General features: G+C 33.5%; 1 protein-coding gene across 6 annotated transcripts; it reads left to right on the forward strand.

Annotated features, from left to right (window-relative positions):
* The first annotated feature begins 787 nt into the window (after nt 1-787).
* On the forward strand, nt 788-21,680 carry LOC110112760 (F-box/FBD/LRR-repeat protein At1g13570). Of its 6 annotated transcripts, none has more exons than XM_020845075.1 (5): nt 788-1,007; nt 14,276-14,351; nt 19,608-20,441; nt 20,539-20,694; nt 21,350-21,680. In XM_020845075.1, the coding sequence occupies exons 2-5, from the start codon at nt 14,280-14,282 to the stop codon at nt 21,632-21,634; spliced, it is 1,347 nt and encodes a 448-aa protein (XP_020700734.1). In that variant the 5' UTR covers nt 788-1,007; nt 14,276-14,279; the 3' UTR covers nt 21,635-21,680. The 6 variants fall into 6 exon arrangements, with proteins under 6 accessions (XP_020700734.1, XP_020700736.1, XP_028549518.1 ...); XM_020845077.1 differs by having other exon boundaries at nt 19,611-20,441; XM_028693685.1 differs by having other exon boundaries at nt 788-951.
* Nucleotides 21,681-22,572: the final 892 nt, after the last annotated feature.

A 22,572-nucleotide genomic window follows, 5' to 3' on the forward strand; every position in this document is an offset into this window, starting at 1 on the left:
TCAATTAATTATCAACCTACTCGATAATATCACCATTAATAAGCACACTTAATTAGCTAACAAGTTTATTGATAGCATAACCCTTCATTTGACCAACTTAAGCTGCTTGATGATAACTATTCGAGCTGAACTTAAGTTGAGCTCAAATCAAGCTTGAGGAGCTAGCCACGATTTTAATTAAGTCGAGCCTAAACATTAATATAATTACTTAGAAATTGAGCTCAACCTGGAGGTCAAATATAATTTTAAGAAACAAATTTGAGCACAAACAAGATTCTACTCAGCCCGGTTTGAATAGTTTGAAGGTCTATAGCAATCTTCTATTGATCCTACACATAAATCTTAGAGCTTTCCTTTAGCACTTCAAGCTCTAAAAAATCAATCTCCACGTGCAAGATCTTTATATATATATATGTGAGTATAATAAATTTAATTAACTAATTAAAGTTTTTTTTCCTAAAATTTATTATTTTAAATAAAATTATAAAAAATAATCAGCTTTAAAAATCAATCAAATCATTATTTATATCAACTTTTTAATTAGTACATAAAAAAATCAACAAATTAAATAAACATTAAAAAAATTAATTTTTTTCCCGAAATAATCTCTGTCCAGCTACGAATCTGTGTTTTTTTCTATTTCACTTTCTTAAAAAACTCCCTTAATTTTCCCACCGTCATAGCTGACATGGAGCTCACAGATTCTGCCACGTGTACTACAGCTTTTCTGAGCTGTAAAACGGATTCAGCTGGCGGTCCGCCTTCCTTTTTACCCCTTTCCCAGCTCATTGTCGGCTCGGACGCTTCAATTTCTGGCTCTTCTGGAATCATGTAACACTTTATATCCTTCCTAAAAAAGATTTGTTCGGTTAATTAAGCGAGGGAAGCCGAAGCGATCGGGAAACGAGCCTTCGAGCACGGCGGGAGACACCCACGGCGGCGACGGAATCAGTTAGATGTCTTGGATCGCACTTATATTGATGTAGCATTTCTAGGGTTCTTGCCAGGTTTCACCTTATTAAGATGTTGTTTTAATGGTTTTGATGTTTAATTTATCGATTTGCGTTGTTAGCATCTTACGTGAAGGTATTTGCTGAGTTTGAATTTGTCAGTAGGCTTGATTCTATGGGATTTATACTGGTTATGATCCTGATTGTTTTGCTTCATTGTTGCTTTGATCTTAGTGATTTAACATTCAGGTGGTTTTGACGTAGGATCGCGGACACTGCGATTAATTTTTTTTTTTAAAGGGCTTTACGATTGTAAGACGGATGGTTGGGCGTAGGAGGCAAGGGCAGTAGTTGGAAGTTATGCTGTTCAGATAGGAGAATATATTGAACCATGTTTCAGATCAGGTTGATAAGTGGCAATAGAAACCTGCCAGTTACATATATTTCAACCAGTAAAATATATACGTGATGTTAATCAGTGCATGTTTTTTTTTTAATTGAGAAAAAAAAATATGGTTTTACGTAAAACTATGACTGGTCATTTTAAGGAGCATATTTGGCCGAGGGTGTACTGTCTACTTATAAGATATTGTTCAAATTTTGAAGCATGATGTCCTCACGAGGATCATAAAAGGATATACAATAGTTGAATATCAGCCAAAAAATAAATTGAAGTGGAAAAACATTGAAACAAAATGGGGCAACTATGTGACACGATTAAATGTTGAGCATTGGGTGAGCTTGTTGTGGATTGCTCTTGATTGGCTGAATCAGTGAACTTGTTGTGTATTGTTCATAAATGGTAATGCATACATCCCTTCTGAGTTGTGTAAAATGATGGTATTGACTCAAATTTTATCAATTCTAAAGACAAAAGGACGGGTGGGGGTCATATTTATGGGCGGTACTTTTAGCTTCTTAAAAAGGATAAAGGGAGGAAGGGGATTGAGATGGATGCAATTCCTTATGACTCTTCTAATTTTAGATGACACATTTCTTCATTTTATGTATTTGTATGCATAATTTACTATTATCCTATTGCATTGTTATAATGGTGGCATAGTACTATTTTCATGCATGATACATTAAGGGTGGTATTTTATATTTGAGAGGAAAAGGGGAAAAGGGGGTGTAAGAGATATAGGAATAATACTTTGTGCTTTGATTTCCTCTAAGGATAAATAAAACAATCAAATAGATTTTTCTTATCCTAATTCGTATAACACATTCAAAATGAGCCATATAATTCTCCGATTACTTTGTTATGTTATTAGGTTATGATAATTTTGTTTATGTTTTCTTTGATGTTTTGATCTTCGTTGGCTTTCCCAACCCTTTTGCTCTTTTTTTTTTTTCTCTGAATATATGAATTCATTAGCATGCAATGGGTGCAACTATTAGTCTATATGATAGGATGAGAATTTAGAGTTAAGCTTGTGTATTTTCTTCAATCAAAGGCTATCACTAATGTGTGCCTCTATTCTAAATTAATAAGCAATGGGAGGATGCCAATGTTATGGTATTGTGGAGGAACAATGCTACAATGCATCACCATAACAAACAATTGTGTGCTTAGAGAGCGTGATGGCGCTGTTCGAGATTTGCATGGTGTTTGAAAATAGCCACTACAATGATGCAATTGGTGCAATCCTTTAGAGGAGATGAATCATCACTATAGTAGATACATAATCATATTTGAGAGAAAAAAGAAGGGTTTCTTTTTAAGTAACCTCTTAAATATTCTTAAATTTATGCACAATGTGAATTTCCCAGCTAGAAAATTCCCATTATAAAGCAAGATTTTTTAGTAAATTATGACGTTTCTATTTTACCTATAGTGAAAATTTTTAGTTGGATGATTGTTTGATTGTAGATGTTGATGAGGTAATTTCATTGAACCATGTAATTTATTGTGACTTCTCTTTTGTTGTATTTTTCATTTTGGCTTTCCTTTATGTTATTCTTACAGTTAGCCAAATATCAGGTTCTAATGGAAAAGTGCGAGTAATGACGACTAAAGGTGAAGATTGACTAGCTCGGTATGAAATATTTTGGAGACTAGAAATTGAAGATTAAATGCTGTTTACCTAGTAGAAGAAGCTTCATTTGTTGCAAGTTGCAACTAGAGACAAAGTTAACATCTACAAGCCAAGAGATTGAGATATCCTATATAGTTGGGAGTTGCACTCCTCTCACGTAGTAAGAGTTTCACCTTTACATATTACACGAGAATATCACGACTTGAGTGATGAATGCGCTTTCAAGTATATACAAAAAATAATTTATAATAAAAGGATATATCTAATAAGTTAGTGCCGAGACAGTAGATGGTGCCTCTATAAAACCATGGGGCAAATTGACAAAATCAACTTGATAAAGTTCATTTAGGTTCAGTGGATATTAAATTCAATGATGAAGCTAATTCTTTTAGTTTATTTTTATTATTACTCAAGAGTTGAGAGAAACTGTGACAATGTCAATAGTTCCTATGGGTGCTTGAAGTTGAAGTTGGGTAAAGATATCTCTTAACGAGAATCATGTGAAGTTTTTTTTTTTCAACTTCAAATATTTATGGTGGAAGAACAACACAAAAAAAAGGAGGTAGTTAATGCGGATCCATATCTTAAAGAAGAATTCAATATAAACATCAAAGGACAAGTCAATCCAAAAATGATGAGGACAAATGCTAGCAATATGGAAATGTTGACAAAGGTGGATAAAGTCATAATATAAGGCTTGGTGGGAGTAACCATAGCAGCAATTCAAAATGCATTAATCTCTAATGTTAGTAGTTCTTGGAGCCCTTGATCTTGTATTTAGGTGCTTCTTTTACTTTACACATTATGTATTAGCAAGTAATGACTAACTATGCAATAGAGGATTATAGGAAGGTCTCTCTTGCTAATGGCTATTTGAAGCAATGTGGGAATTGGTGATGTTTAAATTAAAATCACTAATGGGACTATATGAAATCTTTATAAAGTGAAATTTATTTTAGGTAGGCAAAGGAATTTGATGAAGAATTTGATGAAGAAAGGTGTAACTAGATTTTAAACATTGACATTTGAAAAGTAGCTGATGGTGGTATGATGATAACATTGGACAATGAAAATGACACTCATAACCTTTAACACTGGAACAATGAGAGGAGCAACAAACCTTATGACTAAGTCCATGAGTGAGAAAGTGATGCTTATTAGACATTTAAAAGTTTAATTCTTGATTTGAAATTCTTTTTTTTTTTAATTGTATTATTGAAAACAAAAGAAGACTATTTTTTAAAGTCTTTAAATAAAAGAAAAATGTTGAAGGTTGAGGTTGCTTGCATTGTTGTATGCGTACTGTACCCAGTGATAGTCATTGGTGGCGCATTTTACTATGCCACCCAAAGTTGTAAAAATCGGACCGGACGTCAAGCCGGAAAAAAGGAGAGGTTCAAGATTGAATGGTCTGACAAATGTTAAACCGGGTGGTGTAATAAATATTAAAATTATGTAATAAAAATAAATAATATAATACTGATATGATAATTATACAATGATATAAATTTGTGATAAAAAATACATTTTGTTCAAATATAAACGTATAAATTAAATATAAATTATTGTTAATCTATGTTATATATTTAGATAAAATTTTCAAATATAACCATATACTAAATTTATACTATAAATTTGCATCTATAAATTATTTATGGTAGATCATTTATAATTAATAAATTGATAAGAAATTAAATTTTAATAATATATTTTTAAAAAATAAAATGTAAAATAGGGAAACAATTAAATATAATTACTCAACAAAATAAATATTATTCCCATTATTAAAAAAACAATTAAAAAGGCTATTTAAAAATATATAATTTGTGTTTTGAAGTAGAACATTTCAACTAAGTTATTTAGTTCCACATCACTAGGGACTTGGGAGCTTTGTTTATATAGCTTTTTTTGTCTTTTATTAGGAACTCACATGGGGTGGTAGGACTATGTGAGTATGTTTTGTTAGTGCTTGATAAATATTCATTACAAATCATTAAAAAATTTAAATATCTTATATTTAAATTAATTTATTAAATTTAATGTTTAATTTAACATTTAAATTTTAATTATTTAAATTGGAAAATAATTGAACTAGCCTGTTCTGAAAAATTGGGTCCTATTCAATAGTCTGTCGGTTGAACCAGTGGAGGCCGGTTCACGCTAATTTGATCTTGAACATGTTTTTCATATGGACCAAACTGGCCATATGGCCCAATTGAACAGATCAAACCAGCTGGTCTGATCCGATTTTCAAAGCCATGATGCCACCTTTATCAATTATTTTACCAAAAAATTATATAACAATTCAGAAACATAAAATTGATGTTTTTTCTATTTTAAAAGCTAGAGAAATTTGATGTAAAATGAGTATAGTGTAAAAAAATAAGATATTTATGAAGAAACAATGAAGGAGAGTATGACATGAAGAAGTTTAGGGATTCTTATGTTGCTAGTGAGATTATATAGAGAGGATATTGAGGAAAACACCACAACAAAATTGTATTGTTTTGGGCATGCACAAAATTGTGAGCAGAAAAAGTGTGAAGCATGTTGTACACATATGTATGCTAACTCAACATTTGGATGAGTTGTAGGAACCTAGTGGGCTTACCCATGGTTTGAATACTAGGCTAATTCGCCTCAATGGAGCTCGATCGAGAGTTGCACTTGCATCAAAGGAGCTCGATTAAGAGATGCACTCACCCTTGAAGCATTTTGCCTTGATAGGTCACTCGCTCTAGGATGGATAAACCCTAAAAGGACTCACCACTATGAGGGTGCTCGCTTATATAAAAAGGCCTTCATTCAATTAGCAGGGGATTCTCATCTATTCCAAATTAAGTAGTGGCCACCACACCTACCTTATTGACAACTCAACCTAAGGTATTTGCCAGAGGCATTTGCTATAGGCGCTCGCTATAGGAATTTTTTGGAGACACTTGCCAAAGGCTCCCCAAAGCCACCTCATATATGGTAGTTTGCGCGTGCCATTAAAGTTTTACCATGTATTTATAACAATTAGATCACACATTATTTTGTTATCTTCTTAAGTGTATACTCTTTTGTAGCATTCCTAACATGATAAATATATGGTTGATAGGCATATTTTGGACACGCTGCTAGTACTCCCCACCTCACAGGGAGTATTAAAAATTTGTAGCTCTTCCTCTTACTCGTCATCTCTCTTCTTTCTTACTCCCTTACTATCTTACCATGTTATTCTATTTAATCTTGCAAGTAGGGTCATGTTGTCACCCACCAACAACTTTGGATCTAACACACGTGGTTGTATGCAAGATTGTCCGAGGCATTTTGTTAGGATATCACGAGCATTGAAACTTGCCCAAAAGTTGAGCTCTTTATGCCGCTTGAAACTTCTGATAAGGAAATTAGCCTTTCTCATTTATAGGTTGTTTGCTCTCTTTCCTGTATGAATGTGTGTTAAGATGGAAAGAATAAATTAAACCTTATGTTTAAAATGTGTTATTCTATTAAATATAGAATTGGTGATTTTAGTTTAACCTTTTTAGTGATCGAAATCATAAGATAATTTGAAGTTTGTTTTCTTATGTTCAATGAAACTTTCATTCGCGAAGACTTTAAAAATGCAAGGAATCATGTCCTCCATGGGTGAATGGGTTGAGCTGCAGGAAATTTCTATAAATAATGCGTTGGATCAACAAAGAAAAAAAATTTGAGAATTTGAATTTCAATGTGATAATAGGCAAAAAATGTCAAATAATATTTAAGCTTATTCACATAGATAGTCCTTCATTGCATTATTTATTATAATAGACGTTGGTGAATATCAGTGTATTAAAGATGCCACGGAAGCTAAAGACTTTGTCAAATGATGGGAGTTGATGATGAGAAGCCGAGGAGATTGACTTCTTATTAAAACAACATTGCATTAACTGAAGTGGCAACTATAATAGAGCATTTTAGAATACATGAATTTTTAGGATCAATGAATAGTATGATAGAAATTAAGATTTAAAACAAAACTGAAAAGGATATCAATAAAAGAAAAATGCTTATTTTTATGAGGTTATTCTCCTGCGTTAAAACAATTATTTTAAACCTGGATGAAGCTTAGGAGCTTGGTGTCAAGATTGATATTCTTTGTGGAGATTTGGAGGAATATGCAATCTAAAGGCTTTGAGTTACCTAGAAAAGAATGCTTTATCTGCAAGTTGAATAAAATCCTACATTGCTTGAATAAGGCTTCTTGTCAACAACAACAACATCAAGCCTTTATCCCACTACGTGTGGTCGGCTACATGAATTCTTTTTCTCCATTGTGTCCTATTAAAAGTCAAATTCTCATTTAAATCTAATAATGAAAGGTCATTCCTAATATTTTCTAACAATAAGGCTTCTTGTCAATTGCATAAAAAAATTTATTGGTTAATTTAAATTTATTAAATGTCATACAGATTAGTAATGCCATGTTAAATTGGTTAGAATGAATTGCATTATCTTAGTTTTATAAATAGGAAGATGGTGAGCATATTAAAAAAATTTTAAGTGTTTTTGTGATGAATCTAAAAATATTTTCATAGGGAGTAGATTGATAATTATATTCACCCTTGATATTAATGGTTTTGTTTTATTTTGAGATTTTAGACTTTTTATGGGCACATGATCTCATAATTTATTAACTTTTTTTTTATTGGGAGAGCACTCTTAGCTAAGTCACTCTTAGGAACAAATTTGAAGCAGTCAACACATGGTCACCTCTTGGCCTTGATGGGGTCAATTCCCCTTATGCGGTATCCTGAACCTAAGGTTGTGATACTAAAAATAGTTGACACCAAAAGGATGCTGATATAAATTTTAGAATAGGTTTGGTAAATTAAAAAAGGTGCCAGGAAACTCTGGAGAAAATTCAGCTAAGTGGAGAGCTCAATTAAGAAGGCTTTAGATTCTCTAAATAACTCCACAGAAAAGACAAGTTTGGCAACAAAACACAATCACAGAACAACTGTCCTGATAACAGTAATCTGTAAACGAACAAACACAAAATAACTAGGTGTTTCTAGCTTTTAGCTTATGGTATACCCAAGCAAATCTAGATTCACAGTTTCTGCCTTCAGTCCTGTTGATTTTTATGGAGCAGGTACCATTCTGGACTGAAAACGGAAAGCACAATCTGGTTTTCCTAGAGATGTCCAGCACAGTGGAATTGTAAGAGGAAAACATAGAAGAAACTAGTAGATCCTTAAGTACTACTGTAAGAAATGACGATGATAAAACAAGAGGAAAACAGATAACATGATTTGAAATTTCATTCTTGATACAAGAAATGGATAGGACTGTTGCTGAGTATTTTCAAATTGGGCTGGAAATACCAGGAACCTGCATGTTAATGAGAGGTAGATTACTGCTTAGCAAGAAGAGAACAATGAGTAAAACCAGAAAACAGAGAACCTGATTTCAGGAGGTTTGTTGTCGTCTAATTCAGCCCGGAAATTAATCGGATGGCCTAAAATCTGTTACAGGTTTTCCCTACAACTCAATCTCCATTGCCAATCTTTGTTTTTAATCGGATGGCCTAAAATCTGTTACAGGTTTTCCCTACAACTCAATCTCCATTGCCAATCTTTGTTTTCTTTCTCTGTTTCTTGACTAAAATTTCAAGAAAGACTAGGAGACAACAATGCCACTATCTTACCCTGAGAACGAATGGCTGCAGGAACCTGCCTGCCTTATTTTATCTCTGCTTGCCCAGCTGAGGATAGGAAACATTGCAGTTGCATGAATTCGAGCAAACTGCACTGGAACACACCACTGGTGATAGGTTTTCAAGCCCTGATATCAATCGTAGCGGAGTCCAGACTCCACTATGATCACCTTCCTTTCTTCCTCCCTCCAACTTGGGAATCCACCCAAAAAAATGGAAATTCTTCCCAATTGTCAGGATAACCTGAAAACAGATCCCCAAAAATTGATTACAAAAACAAAGGGGTATTATAGGCTAACCCCTCCTATTAATATCTTGGCATCATTAATTACTAAATTACCCCTATAAAGAAATAAAAGAATAATTGGCCCACAAGTAAAAAAAAAATTATGAAAACAGCCACTCTTGTTTAAAACTATCTCACAGTTTGAGCTCCAACGCGGAGTGATATTTCATTTGCTACTACTTCCATGCTTAGGAGTGATACTTCATTATCTTTAGTATCTCCAGCATAAGAGGTTATATTTCATAAACTTGGGCTTTCACCTTAGGGGTGACATGTTATCTGCTTTAGCTTCTAGCATGAGTGCCGACACATCATCAACTTCTACTTTCAGCCTAGGAGGTGATCGATTGCTAGGTTCAACTTTCACCATCAGGGCTTCCATCCTTATTCCTTAGGGAACTATGTCTATTCAGGTAAACTTTGGTTTCTTTAAGATACTTAACAATCTCAGTTCAGGTTCCTTGACTCAAGCTGAAGTTCATTATTGGCTTAATAACTTAGTATTTATATTCAATAAGTTCCATGGTGGAATGCCCATAGCAAAAATAATAGCTCCTTGGCTTAAAACTAGAAAATTACATCATAAGCTTTCTGAATCTTTGGACTTGTTTCCATCAGATAATACCATGGGCAACTAAGTCATGTAAGATCTTCATAGATTTTGCTGTATTCTCGATGCATGAAGCAATGTGCCAAGGTGCCACTTGCCTCTTAAATGAGAGAAGATTTATTATGGGAACAAGCCCCCATAGAAAGTTTCAACTCAAAAATGAATGAAATTTAAAATATTGATAAATGCTCATTATACCCACTAATTAAATCATGAGGCTGCCTTCTCTTTGTTTAGTTGTATTTCTTTTTTTAATCTTTTTTAATAATTTAAAGGAAAATCTAATATATTTTAAGTGGCAATAGAGATGGGTGCTTCGATGGCCCTATCGAGAGAGTATGATAAGCATTTCTTTATGGGTTTGTTCAGGGCAGCTGTAGCTACCTATAAAAGTAGTTTTATGATATTATGAAAAAATATATTTTTTGAAATTTACTGTATGTATTACAAACTTTTTCCCTTTTGAAAAAGTCATACATCAAATTTCTTGCAACTACTAAACTTCGATAAATCTAATTATAAAAAGCTACTTTCATCCTAGAATTCTTTGAAATGTGGCATGGAAGTTTCTTCCAAATAAGACTCGGATAGCTTTCTAGAAGCAGGCTATGAAAAAGCTACCTCAAAAAGATAAAGCATTAGGGAAAATTTTGGTTTTATTAATCTTCCCTAGAAAAACACTCACTTCAACTAATTGATAGGAGGAGGTGGGGGAGGCTTTGCTCGAACTCACTTCAACTCTAAAGCACCTCTACTTGAACTTTTCCATATATCATATTACCATGACAACTAACTGGTCCTTCGATTCCAAAATGTGCCAAGGATATATTTCCTTGTAGATTTTAATAGTGTTTTTGTGTGGTATCCAAGATTCGTGGCAATGTTCAGGCTATAAGTCCCATAGTTGCTTTGAATTTTGACAATGTCTTAATGTGATATCCAAATAAGGGGAACTAAGGAATCCTTATTGAGCTTCCAACTACTCTAAGTAAAGGCAAGTGAGGGAGATATCATTAAAGGTGGGACTTGAGCATGCTTTTGAGGGTTCATACTAGCTTGATTTTTTCTTCAATAAAAAATTTTCGACTTTGCTTTTGTTGAGATTTCTTTTTGATAGTTTGCAACATGGAAAGTAAACTAATGAAGACACAAGGATAAATTAGAGTTAGGGATGTAAACAAATTGAGTCAAGCTCGAGCCACCATTGACTCGAGCTTTGCTCGCTTACCTAATGGTTGTCCCAAACTTGAGCTGGTGCCTAGCTCTACGAAATAACAATAGGTTCGTGCTTAACTCGTTAGCTCAAGCCAAAATCTAGAAACCCTTGCTATGGGAGTTTAAAGCCATTGATGGGATCTTGTTGTGGATGGCATCCAAGAAAATTGTGGCCTCATGGAAGGTGACATCGATGGGAACTTGGGGTAGAGGACGTCAAGGGAGCATTGAGAGAAATCGTGATGGGAACTCGAGGGACGAGACTAGTGTTAGAAGTCGTGATGGAACTCACATGATATTGCATCAACTTGGACCAGTAGGAGAATTTGCTATGGGAACTCACGAGTTATTGCATTGATGGGACCAACGGGAGAAGTCACAATGAGAACTTGCGGGAGGCATCGACGGGACTAGCGGAGAAGTCACCACGAGAGCTCGCTAGAGAAGCCATTGGTAGGAACACTAACATTTGCAAAAGGTGTTCATGAGAATTATGAATTTAACTTCAATGCTCCAATGAGCTGGCTTGAGAGCTGATGAGCAAAGCCTTTTCAAGTTTGAATTACAGCTCATATAATTTATGAACTGTAATATGTGCTCATGCTCTAGCTTGTGACTTGTTAAGCTCAACTCGCGAGCTCATTAACATCCTATTTAAGCCTACTTATGAGTTGGCTCAGCTCACTGACACCCATAATGAGAGCTGCTACGAAACCACAAGCAAGTGCTGTTATATGTATATATAATCTGAAATCAGAAGAGACTGGATTCTGTGAGCATGGACAGTGATTTTCTGTGGTGGTAGTATCATAATGTGTTTTTTGGCGTCTATGGAGAACATTATTATAGAAAATAAACTGTTGTGATTTGGTCATGCGTGTAAGGAGAACAGAGAAGGCAGCTACGCTAGGGTACTAAAACAGTGTACTGTTCAATAGAGAGTATGCTAGAATTTAAACTGTTTTAGCTTTTTAAAAATGAATGCAGCATGGATTTTTGAAGCCAGTCCAAAATAGTTTGTATTTTCTGATTAGACTGGAATGAATTGATGATAGCGAAGTGATTTGCTTGTTCTAAAAGATCAGGAATAAGCAATTTGTAGGATGACACAAGTCCCTCAAGTTCTGATCAGAGTTTGTAGGCGAGGACCCATTATTTTTTGAAAATAAAGTTGGCTGGATCCTTCGCTTTGACATTTTACTTCAACAAACATATGAGCTTTTATTATTTTTTTTCCTCTTCTTTTTCTAATTGAAATGAGTGAATGTCATTTGGTTGACTGAGGATGTTTAAACTAGATTTTTAGTAGGGTACCGATATAAGGAAGCCTTTATGAACGTTCTTTAGATCATCTCCTGAGGAAGAATTGTGGTTCAGGTGTCTAAATCCCAAATACTTTATACTTGTGGTCGAAGTATGCACCATTGCAAAGGAAGTTACAGACAAAGGATGCGCATAATAGATGATAGATCTTTATAGTGATCTTTTGAGTGTCATTGTGCAATTTTTTTCCTTTTGTATTTTTTATCCTTGGCCTTTAAAATGAATAGGGGTGTCAATATTTGACCCGACTCGAACTCGACTAAAAAATTATGGGTTCAGGTCAACCCGTTTGGAAAACGGGTCGGGTTCGGGCTTCAAAATCCCAACTTGTTAACCCGAAAACCAGTTGCAAACCCGAAAATAACCCGAGTCCAGATCGAGCTCTGCCTCCGCTCGCCAGGCGAGTCAGGATCGACCTGGACCGATCGCCCACTGCTCGCAGTTTGTGTTGATAGCTTGGTCCCCATCCCGCTCGCCATTCGCGTTGGTTGCGCACGCACCCTCGAGTCCGGATCGGCTCGCCTACCGCTCTCACCCTCACCCGCTCGCATGCGCTCTAGTATCGCTTCGCCCACTGGCCTTGCTCGCCTTGCTAGCCTTGCGTTCGCCTGGCGCTCACGCTCGCGCTCACGAACGACGGACCACCTCAGGCTCACCTCATGTTCGCCTTGTGCGGGTCCTTTTGTTGGGTCGGGTTGACACAAATTTATGGATGGTCGGGTTTGGGTTGAAGCAATTGAGGGCGTTTCAGTTTTGGGTTGGACCCGAATCCGACCCAAATACCTGTTTTGACACCCCTAAAAATGAATAATAATTTTTATAGTAGTTGCCAATGATACCAAAGAAGGAGGGATGTACAATTGCTTATCTTTTCTTAATATTTGTTTTGTTTCATTTTCACTTAAAATGATAACATGTTTGGATGATCTACTTATTTTCTATTTGCTGGAACAAGAATTGAAAACATATTGATGACTAAAAACAAAAAAAACAAAAAAAACACAATTAATATGCGTTATTATCATATTTAAATATTCAATTTATAATGAATCTCAATATGAATAATCCTTATTAAATATTATTTAAATCTTAATTAATTCAAGCTATTATCATAATCATTGATTAGCAGTAATTCATTAGGTTAACTAATATATTAATTAATTATTTCTATAATAAGTCAAAGTATAGTTTAATTAATATTTAAATTTTCCTTTAATAATGATCTTAATTAAAATCATTTTATTTTTAATCAACCATACCAAATAGCTAATTACTTAATATTTGGAGTAATTAATTGATTAACTTATTATCCCATGTACATAATTTTTTTAATCTTAATAAAAACTTAATTAATCCCTAATTTAAGTAAATAGTTAATTATTGATTGCACCAGTTTATAATGAGTTGACAAATCTCAATTAATAATGATAAAATATTTGTATATTTATTTAAAACATAATTAAATTTTAGTTAACCAAAAAGGACTTGTTAATTACCTATTACTATTATTAATTAATAAATCAATTAATTATCATATGCTTGTTTATCAAATTAAATTTAATAAAATCTTAATAAACTTAATTAAATCATGAGTATTTTCCAATCTGCATAACTATTCAACTACCATTCGATTTGTTAATCAAGAAATTTATCATTCAAACCTATGTATTGTAATTAAAAATAATGATTTTAATTAAACCCTGATTAATATCTAGTTATCCTTAATAACTGAATAATAAGAATTTTTTGATTAATTAATTAATTAATCAAGTTCTAGTTATTATATTTATTCATCATTATATTCTTAATGACCTTAGTTGGACATTATTTTACCGGAGTTTCCCTAATTAATGTCAATAACCTAATTAATCAAAGTAATGAAAGTAGTCATCCAGTCATGCTTTCAGAGTGTTTTCATAATTTTAGAAAGCTGGTCATTTTGTTTCCAAAAACATGAAATGAAAGCATGTTGCTAAACATGTTTTCTCCGCCTAAGAATCTGATTTAAAAAAAAAAGGAAGAATTAAAATGAGTCCAAATGTGCCCTTATGTTTGTTTTATTGCAGCATCTTAGAGGTCATTATATCCTATTAGTTAGCTGCATGTTATTATATCGTTCGTTGATCATGTGTAGAATGTCCTTATTTAACAATTTTCTTCATCTTACAGAACAATGAGATTGCTATTAGTGCAGAATCATCGATCTATCAGTCACCAATATCATTTGAATGAATATGTTGCTATGGTGAATAACTCTATCTTTACCATTTTATGCCATTCCACGTGCATGAGCTTTTTCCTAAAGACTATTTGTGAAACTTGAGCCATCACAGCCTGTTGTTATTTCGAATTGATGTATCGATATAACTCATGATTCTTTTCCATCATGATATTTTTTTTCACATTGTTAGTTGATGTTTGGGTTGATTTTGACATTTGTTTCTAGATTGAATTTTGTTCTTTTATTCAACTTCATTGGAGAACTCCAGAGTTTGCAAATCATTAATCACTTTTTCCTTAAGATTATTTTAGCTGTATTGGTTTATTTTTCTTTTTGATGTGAAACGTACTTTATTTAATGATATCTATTTCTATTTAAGTTATTCATCAACCTATTGGAGATTTGGAGGTGACAAATTAATTCAAATACTATGAGGGAAAGCAATAAAAAGAGTGTAAGCTTCAACTGTAAAATGATAATGGCTTCGATAAATCACATAATATTCCTAAAATTTCATCATATAGAACGTCATAAGGTCTAGGGTTTAATGTAAATCTAAAAACTAAATATACATGAAATAAATAATCCAAATTTGTAGGTAAATAAATATTAATCCAAAACAACGAATGACTAAATTGATGAGCAGCATAAGCATGATAGAATTAAAAAAACTATTAATTATCAAATATGTATGCAAAAAGCTATTAATCTAAAACAACTAACAACTACTTTGTTGAGAATCAAAATCACAATGAAAATTCAAATGAAAGTCTGTTGACCTTATATTAGAAATTAACAATGAGAATATGTATGAAAAAATCTATGGTTGCTATTAAAATTTACACACTTAATATAAACCCAGATTGTAGCAACAAATTAATTACTAAGATGATGATAATTTAATATAGAATGATAAATTATCGGCGTGAATAAGGATCAAGAAAGTCACATATATGATTAGAATTCACGCACTCAATAGAAACCGAGATTATAGTAAATGTTGTTAAACACAACTAGACTTTCATACTGATAATGAAAACCATTGAAGAATAATGAGAAATGAATCCAAGAATAGATGATTTCTCATTGATTCTATGTAATTGACATTCAATATATATATATATATATATATATATATATATATAGTATTCTAGCCAAAAAGGAAACTTGTTTAAACAAAAACAGGAAAAGGATATTGCAATAAATAACATGATTCAAGGGACTAAAATTAACTTTCTTAACTAAGTGGTGATAATGGTCAAATTGGTCCCTGCACTATTTGTGAGGGGCCATTTTGGTCTTATACTATTTAAAGTGTCCAATTTAATTCCTTTGCTTGTCAAATATGTTGCAAAATATTTTTTCAGCTAGAATCGTTGTTTAATTTTACATAAACCAAGATGTATTGAAACATCATATTTAAAAAATATTGTCATTCCCCAATTCTTGAACTTTGCAAAGATTTTTTATGGATTCAATACTTCATGCTCATGTTTTAAGATACTTTTATTTTATGTTATTGTAATTTTTTAGTTGAATTTTTGTTTACCAAATGATGGAAGGCAACTAATGAACATGTGTGGTTTAGGTGCTCATTGGACATGTTATCTCATTGGACATGTTATTCCTTTGGTGTGCTAGCTTCTTTGGGTGCTTTGTGTTTGGGCTGATTTGGGTTTGATGGGGGGGCGGATGGCTGCTGGCTGCTGGCTGCTGGCTGGCTGTTCGATTTCTGTGGCTTTCCCGAGTTCCTTGGCTTGGCTGTTCGTGTCCTGTTGTTGTTCCCTGGCTTTCCTAATTCCCTTGTCCTTGGCTGTTCGGGTCCTGTTATTGTTCCCTGGCTTTCCCGATTCCCTAGTTGTTCGGGTGGGCTTCTGTTGGCCTTAATTGCTGCATTTTTCTTCCCCTTTTTTGGTTGGCTGTATGGGCGGCTGTTGGCCTCCTTTTCTTTCCTACTTAATGAGGTGTTTTGGGATGTTGTAGGGAGTTTTGGGAGGTGAAAAGTATTCTAAAACCTGAGGGTTTATTCTCTAGCTTGAGAGCTACTTCTTCTCTACTTAGTTCTTCATCCAAGTTTTCTATCTAGTTCTTCTCTCCACAAGTTTCCACCACATTGTATCCTTCTTCTAAAAGTGTGAGTGGTGTTGGTTGGTCAGTTTTGTTGGTATTTGCTGAAGTTGTGGCAAACATTGGATCAAAGTTGTTGTGGTGGACCACTGGTTTGCATCTCCTTGATCATTCTATTTACCTAATTTATCGTTACATGTGAGGTGACCACTAGTTGGTTGTTCTGAGGGTTTTTTTTTTCTTTCTTCTAAATAAACAATTTCAGTTTGTTTCATGTTTATTTGGTGATTTGATTACTAAGTTTTGGATTGAGACGTGTCCTACTTTCTTTTGTGTTCTCCATTGGGTTTAGATCTTTCTAGTTTTCCATCAAATTTTCATGAAATTAAATAGCAATTTTAATTGTGGGACTATTTTGGATCATATTTGAAGAGTCAATTGATTAAGTTGGATATTTATATAATCTGAGACTAAAATGGTCTCTCAATTAATAGTTTAGGGATTATTTTGATCATTTTTTCTAGTAAAATAATAACTTTCCTAATTAAATATATACATGTTGATTTATTTTTTAAAACACCTATGCATTCCAATATGCTAGCTCAATTTAGATTTCATGAAAGATTCCATCGTCAAGTCCGTTATTAAAAATATCTACTTGTTGACTCTTTGAATGTATATAAGGCATACGCTCTTTTAGCTTTTTTTTTTTTGTTGAAATGTTTATTAATCTTGATATGCTTCGTTCAGTCATTTTGTATTTGTTTGTAAGCAATGTTTATTGCTCACTTAGTGCCGCAATATAGTTTTATAGGACCTTCCCACTTGATTCTTAACTCATCTAGGTTGATCTTCAACAACAATAATTCACATTTTCTTTTTTATAGCTCAGAATTCTGATTTTGCCATGTTATCAAAATTCCACCAAGTGCAGTAACTTATCCACTTTTGAACCGGCATAATATACGTTTTTGTTAGCTTCCAATGAGAGTTCATTTTTTTCTTTTGATAGAACTCTTTTTTCTCAAGTTTTTGTTCGTGTAGCTCATAGTAGGCAGCTTGTTGGTGTGTCTTTATCAAATCATGCATGTATTGCTAATCATTCTTATTGAATATGCTGTCTGGCGAGTATGAGCAAGATAGATAAGTTTTCCTTCTAATCTCTGATGCATCACCTTATTCACGATTGGCTTTATTAGTTGCCCAAATTTTTGATTTGTCTCAATAGGTGTAGCAACATGTTTGCTATTGAGCCTTCCGAATTCATTCAAGAGGTTTGTTATAGAGTTTTATTGTGAGATAAAAAATTCACTATCTTGATTATGTGGCTTCAATTTCAAGAAAATACTTGAATTTCCAAGTTCCTTCATCTCAAATTCTTTTAGCAAACACTGTTTCAGATTTGCATCTCTTTCTTATCATTTCATATAATAATGATATCATCAATATATACTAGGTGGGTTGTCAATCCCCTGTGTCCGAATGTTTGATGAAAGTAGTATAAGCTACTTGCTTCTGTTTATGTCTTAGTAACCAATCTAGCTTTATAATAGGTACCCATCTTATATTTTAAAGTGAAAGCTCATTTGCCACCTACTATATTCCTTAGGATTATTGAAAAATCCCTTATAGTTTGTTTGTTTCTAATTCGTCTATTTTCTCTCTCATAGCATTTCTCCATTCCTATCTTGATAATGCTGAAGATAGTGTTTGGTACAAAAAATAGTATTTAAACTATTAATAAAATTCCTATGGAATGATGAAAAATGTATAAGTGACACAGTGGGGCAAGGGATATAAATGTTGGTTTGTGCATTCTTGTATCTTTTCAACATAAATCAGAAGATTAAGATCATTTTTTGGTGGTGTTTCCATAAATTGTATGTACAAAAAAAGATCAGAACTTATGTGTCATTATTAACATAGCTTGAAATGGCATTTCCGATTATGTCAGGTCTGGAATAATTGTTTTCTTGTGCTTACCTGAGGAAATCTTAAAAAGTCATAAATCTAAACCTTGGAGTAATTGAAGTGGGCACGAGTTATATTATACGGATTATGGACAAACTCAGTGGAGTTTGGAAAATGTTCTTGAGAAATTGATATGGAACCAAAGGTAGATTAAGAGTGCTAAAAGAACCAAGATAACAATCTTGATCCACAATAAGTCAAATATCTCCCTAAAAATAATATTTTGTAAAGTAGGTTTGTTTTCAGCAAAGTAACATATGCATATATTAAAAAAAATTTAATAAAGAAAGGTAAGGAGGATGATAACATTTGAGCCCTTTTTGTGTAGACTTTTATCTTTATTAGATTTACATGTGATGGAGAATTTTAGTACAACAACAACATCAAGCCTTTATCCTACTATGTGGGGTCGGCTACATGAATCATTTTTCTCCATTGTGTCCGAATAAGAGCCAAATTCTCATTTAGATCTAATAAAGAAATGTCATTTCTAATATTTTCTAACCAAGTTTTTTTAGGTCTACCTCTACCTTTCTTAGCATTGTTAAATCTAATGCATCTACTCTCCTAACCGGGTCTACAAAAGACGACTCCCTCTAATCTTATATGCTACTGGAGCTACTCCAACCTTTTCACGTATAATTCTCAATTTGTATCCTGTCTCTAAGAGTAAAGTCACTCATCCACCTAAGCTCCTCATCTCAGCAACACTTAACTTAATATTATGCTTCTCTTTTAATGGCCAACATTCCGCGCCATAAAGCATTGCAGGTCTAACCACTATCTTATAGAATTTTCTCTTAAGTTTGATTTGTGCTTTTCTATCACACAACAAACCTAATGCATTCCTCTTCATCCATCCGACTTGAATTCTACTAATAATATCCCAATTTATTTCACCATAACTCTAGACAATAGACCCAAGATATCTAAAATGCATACTTTTATTAATGATTTGATCGCTCAAAGTCACAAACCCTCCCACTAGAACTATTACTACTAAAATTATACTCTATATATTCAGTTTTAGATATACTCTAACGAAAACCTTTAGACTTTAAGGTTGACCTCCATAATTCAAGTTTACCTTCAACTGCTATGGAGAATTTTAGTGGAGTTAGATAGTTTTAGTACTGCATATGCTGTTGGATAAACTAATTTTTTTTTAGAAAGACCTCTTTTGTTTAAAATTTTATGAATATAAAAAAAATGCTGATCTCGTTTGATTTTTCTTGTTCTCAGCAGCGGTGCAAATTTGAAATGGAAGATAGAATTAGCACTCTGCCAAGCAACATTATTGAGCTTATACTCATGTACTTACCGATAGCGGAGGCAGTCCGTACTAGTATTCTTTCAAGCAGATGGAGATATCAGTGGTGCACCATTCCTCATCTTATATTTGACAAGCAAAGCGTCTCATTACCTGTAAAGTATAAACTTGAGAACGTTGTAGATCAAGTTCTCTTACTTCATAGTGGACCCATTCACAAATTTGCCTTTGATGCCTATTCTGGCATAAAAGACGTTGCCCCTGTAGACAGATGGCTGGTTTTCTTGTCCAGAAACTATTTGAAGGAGCTGGCTCTTAAATTTTGTGCAAGCAGCCTCTATAAGTTACCAACAGCTCTATACTCCTGTCAAGCTATAGTATCTCTTGATTTGCATGATTGCGAATTTAAGCTTCCCCGTAGTTTTAATGGTTTCAGTTGCCTTACCATCCTTCTCCTTGAAAATATAAGCATTTCAGAATCCGATTTTGCGTCCCTAATTTCCAAATGTCCACTTCTAAGAAAGTTAGTCTTCATTGATTTCTATTGCTGTTGTCGTCTTAAGTTGAATGCTCCCAGGCTTCAGGAATTGGTAGTTGAGGGGGTGTTCGCCGACATCTATCTTGAAAATACTCCAAATCTGGCTTCCTTATCTTTAGGGTTAGAAGATGATGATGAAGAGCTTGAAAATGAAGATGAGGAATTTGAGAATGGAGATACTGAAAATGAGGAAGAATGCGATTTTAACAAGTGTCTAACTAATATTCTCAAGATTGAGAAGCTGGAGCTGCAGCAAAATTTTCTAGACGTAACTGACTTCACCTTTGTCCTTTTTTTTTTCTTTCTTTTTATCTTGCAGCTACCTTCAATCGCTAATATATTACTTGAATGCTTTGCTTTGGCAGTTCATGACTAGAGGACAAGCATTCGTGCGGTTCCCAATTTACAATTGTTTGAAGAAAGTATTCTTAAGTTGTTTCAATTTTGAAGATCTGAAGCATGTCATGGTTCTTCAATCATTGCTGCAAAATACTCCTGTGCTCAATGAGCTTGAAATAGAGGTATTTTATTATGAGTTTTAAATGAATTTATGAAAAGTTAAGGTTATACTGACTAAGGCATCATTTGGGACGTCTTTTTTCTTGCTTTTTAAAATAGTTTTTTTTATAAAAAATTTTTGAATTTGAAATTTTTGTACTAGAAAACCGTTTTAAAAAAGTAGTACGAAAGTTTTCCCAAATGAATTCTAAGAATCATGCTTAAAGTGCCCTTATTTTACTATGATTACACTACTGTGCAATTGAGCCTATTGCCAACAAGAATATGAACTTAGCTGGAACCAGGAGTGTAAGCGAGCTGATATTGAGTAAGCTCAAGTGTTCAACGCCTTCAATTTAGCAAACTAACCCAAATTATCACCCATTTGCTTATCAAGCCGTTCATGAGCTATTTGTGGATATGAAATCTACATGAAGTTCTGTATATATTAGAGAATCATATGCCATCACATATGCATTAATGTTTCGTTTGGGACAGCTTTCGCGTTGCTTTCTGAAACAGCTTTGTAGTATAAAAAATTTTTGAATTAGAAAATTTTGTATTAAAAAGCTGTTTTCGAAAGCAATAAAGAAGTTGTCCCAAACGAAACCTAATTTATCAAATATATGTATGAAATGATTCACAAACATCTAACTTGTTTATAATCATCTGCTGCAGGCTGACTCGGATGAGTCCATTGCCACCATACCCACCTCAAGCTTTTTTGATAAGAAGGAAAGTGGTAGTTTTTGTTTAGAACAGATTCGAACTGTGAGGCTAGCTGAGCTTGTGGGCGTGCGTGCTGAAGTGGAGTTCATAGAATTTATACTTTCTGGTGCTTCTAGGCTTGAATCGCTTTTTATAAAGCTAGACGGTGAAGCCCCCGACGAAATCAAGGTTTACAAAGAGATCATGCGGTTTCGAAGGGCTTCTTCCCGAGCTGAGATTGTAATATTGGATTGAGACGTGGGCGGATCCCCCATGTACTCAGGGTGGGCAAAAAAAAAAATATTTAGAGGGGATATTTTGAAATATTTTGGATATTTTGCCCCATCAAAAATATTTTTGTCATAATTTTATCAATCTTAAGAGTTTTTACCCATCCCCACACAAGAAAAAAAAATTTGCCTATCCTGAAAAAAAGAAGAATTTTCCTGTTTGTGTAATGTATAGAGGAAGTGTCAACAGGCCTTTTTTTTTTTGTTCCCCCGACTAATCTTCGGATGTAATTAGTAGAATTTTATGTGTTTCTTATTGCGTTTCATTTTTTGAGAGATTTACTCACTTATAACTGGACATTTTTTTTTTATTTACAGAACTATAATCTAGATTTTTAAAATTAATTATTGAATCTTGGTATTTGAGTGTGTTACTATATAATCATGTAGAATTCAACGGAAGTAAAACACTTGTTGGTGATTTATGATAAATTGTGTGAACACCGGACGGTCTGGAGGTCGATCAGAACGCGTCATGTCATCCGGTATCCAGCTTTGATATCGAGCAAAAAAGTGTCGTGACATGTTATGATTGGCATCCGGTGTCCACACATTGTGATTTATTGTACTTTTTGATATTTCAGTGGTATTATTGTAAATAGAGGCAGTTTTATGTTAAATTTGGATTTTTTTTTTAAATAGATCTTATGTAAGAAGTCCTTTTTTGTCACTGTAAAATCTGCTGTGACATCTTTAACAAGAGTAAAATCTGCTGAAATATATGTAGAATGCTTCGGTCTGTATTTTTTGTTTAAGTTTGTTCTAATATTCTCTCCCAAAGTATGCATCCTTACTATTTCATGAATTTTCAGACATAAAATTCGATTAAAAAACATTCTCCAAAATATATAAGAAAATATCTTTATATTCTCAAAAAAAAAAAAAGGCTTGAATGTGTAAAAA

The sequence above is a fragment of the Dendrobium catenatum genome, unplaced genomic scaffold, assembly GCF_001605985.2.
Source record: "Dendrobium catenatum unplaced genomic scaffold, ASM160598v2 fragScaff_scaffold_334, whole genome shotgun sequence".
NCBI classification, from domain to species: Eukaryota; Viridiplantae; Streptophyta; class Magnoliopsida; order Asparagales; family Orchidaceae; genus Dendrobium; species Dendrobium catenatum.